The sequence below is a fragment of the Populus euphratica genome, unplaced genomic scaffold (genome assembly GCF_000495115.2).
Source record: "Populus euphratica unplaced genomic scaffold, PopEup_1.0 scaffold1442.1, whole genome shotgun sequence".
In the NCBI taxonomy this organism is placed as follows: Eukaryota; Viridiplantae; Streptophyta; class Magnoliopsida; order Malpighiales; family Salicaceae; genus Populus; species Populus euphratica.
The window spans coordinates 15,040-17,564 of record NW_011501299.1 but is presented as its reverse complement, the minus strand read 5'-3'; the positions used below and the strand labels follow the sequence as shown (position 1 = coordinate 17,564).

Here is a 2,525-nt window from a genome sequence, read left to right as displayed (position 1 = left end):
AGAGACAGATAATTCTTATTAAAATGAATTACATTTGATGTTCGTAGAAACAACACCTATATATAGAAAAAAAATAGAAACAGAAACAGATGACTCTTAAACTAACACTCCTATTTGCATGGCATTACCATACTCAACAAACTAACAAAAAATCAGCAAGAAATTCTGCACGACAAGTTACAGACTTATTCAAACCCAAAGACTTATTCAAGATTAGAAAAATAAAGTAAATACTTGAACTACAGGACGAAAGAAAAAACTAGCCGTTTGAGTTTAAAACTCCAACACTAACATCATCCCTTTCTTACTAAAACTACTTGCATTTCCACAATGACAAACCACAGCCTTTTTAGTCCAAGAAAACAAAGAAGCGTTACTTTACTTCAAGAATCATCCTTTTCACTTCAAGAATGACTGGTGATCAAGTAACCCTGTTGAATTTCTGGTCAAGTCCATTTGGCATGAGAGTGAGAATAGCATTGGCTGAAAAGGGTTCTGGGCAGATTTTATTGACAAAAAGGTACGTTAATTTTTTTGGGTAAATAAAGGGTATATCTTTTTGGTTTTTGATTTTGTTTTGATTTGAGGTATGACTTGATTAAACCCACATTGCTATTTGATCAGTTTCTTAGAATTAGAATTTTACATCATCAGTACAATTTAGCCCTAAGACTAATATCAAGTAAAATAATTGTGTGATATGTATCTGCAGATATATGACCTGGGGAGGAAGATATGGACAACGAAAGGAGAAGATCAGGAGTCAGACAAGAAGGATTTCATTGATAGCTTCAAGCTGTTGGAAGGAGAGCTTGGAGACAAGTCTTACTATGGGGGCGAGACCCTCGGCTACGTTGATGTTGCGCTGCTTCCTTTCCATTGCTGGTTTTATGCCTATGAAACAATCGGCAACTTCAATATAGAGGCTGATTGTCCGAAGCTGATTGCTTACTGCAAGAGGTGCTTGCAGAAAGAGAGTGTATCCAAGTCTTTTGAAGATCCACATAAAGTCTCTGTTTTCGTTGTGATTATGAGAAAGACGCTTGGGCTTGAGCAATGTGCAATTTGTTGTGCCTGTAATATGTTTATACTACTAAAAAATATATTCATTAGCAACGCACTACTCGTTGCGAATAATACTAAAATCTGTTGTTAAAATAATTTAATAACAGGATTAGTAACAGCAAACATTAGAGATAGATTTATCATTGCTGATTTTTTAGTGACATATTTATCCATTATTGATTTCACAGTAACAAAAATTTTGTTGTTTGTAATTAACAACGGATAATCCAATGCTAAAAATCAGCAACGGATTTTCTATTATTAATTTTATCCGTTGCTATTTTTATGAATCAACAATGAATTACCTTTTACTAATTGATGAATTATTTACAATCAATAACGAAAAATTTGTTATGGAATATATTATTTTTAATAAATTAATTTTTATTTATTAATTAAAATAGCTTTTAATTTATTTAATTAATTAGTTATGGATATTTTAAAAGTTGTAGGATATTTTAAAAGTTGTAGAATATATATAATCAACATAAATTAATATTAAAAATAATTGCATCACTAATACAAAATGGAATAAAAATAATACTCATTAAAATGTTTTTAGTTAAACTTGCATTAACAAAATTAAGTCGAAATACAAAAGACAAACAAAAACAACAAAAGATACAATCATGGTGGTGGTTGCAAAGACGAATTATGATATTGTGGATCGACACAAGATTGATCAGGATATAGTTATCGAGGTATAGGTCAATAAATTGGTTAAGATGTAGGACCTATAGATGTATTATTTGGGGAGCTATAGGCGGCAACATTAATAGGATCAAAGGTGGTTGCATACCTTGGCCAATATTCGATATACCACCATGGTATCCAAGATTATTCACAAGATATTATTTTATGGAATCCATCTGTCATTTCATTTCAAAAATAAAATCATCTTTTTCCTTTATCTCTTTTTTATTTTTTTATCTCGTTTTGTAATGCTTGATATGATGAACTAAGATATGATGACTCCATCGAGTAGGAATGTGATGAAGAGCTTGAACTAACTATAGATTTTGGTATACCAGGTGCACCATATACCCTACCTTTTGAAACTCCTCCTGAAGCTACACACGAAGCTACTCCATCAAATGAAGGATGATTTTTCCGGTTAGTTTCATACATTGAAATCATCTCCATTTTATAATTTTCCTAAACATAAAATACATGCAACAATAAATTCATTTGAATGTTAAATAATTCTTAAGTTATATTAAGAAATAATCAAATAAAAATACATACAACCACTTTTTTAAACTTGTTGTCAACGAAGTTACCGGATTACTTAGTACTTTGATGCAAAGCTAAAAAGATATCATCCCATAGAGGTTCTTTTCCATCAGCTTCCTCTTGCTTTCAAGATTAATAAATATTATAAAAGATAAATATACAAATTTTAATTCATTATCTTAAACATAAAAAAAATACTTACCATGTTAGCTTGATATGATGCAAAT

At 30.5% G+C, this 2,525-nt stretch overlaps 1 protein-coding gene across 1 annotated transcript; it reads left to right on the top strand.

Annotated features, from left to right (window-relative positions):
- Positions 1–410: 410 nt before the first annotated feature.
- On the top strand, positions 411–2,170 carry LOC105117627 (probable glutathione S-transferase). The gene is made up of 4 exons (XM_011015357.1): positions 411–417; positions 492–520; positions 713–1,076; positions 2,097–2,170. The coding sequence occupies exons 1-4, from the start codon at positions 411–413 to the stop codon at positions 2,168–2,170; spliced, it is 474 nt and encodes a 157-aa protein (XP_011013659.1).
- The last annotated feature ends 355 nt before the right edge of the window (positions 2,171–2,525 follow it).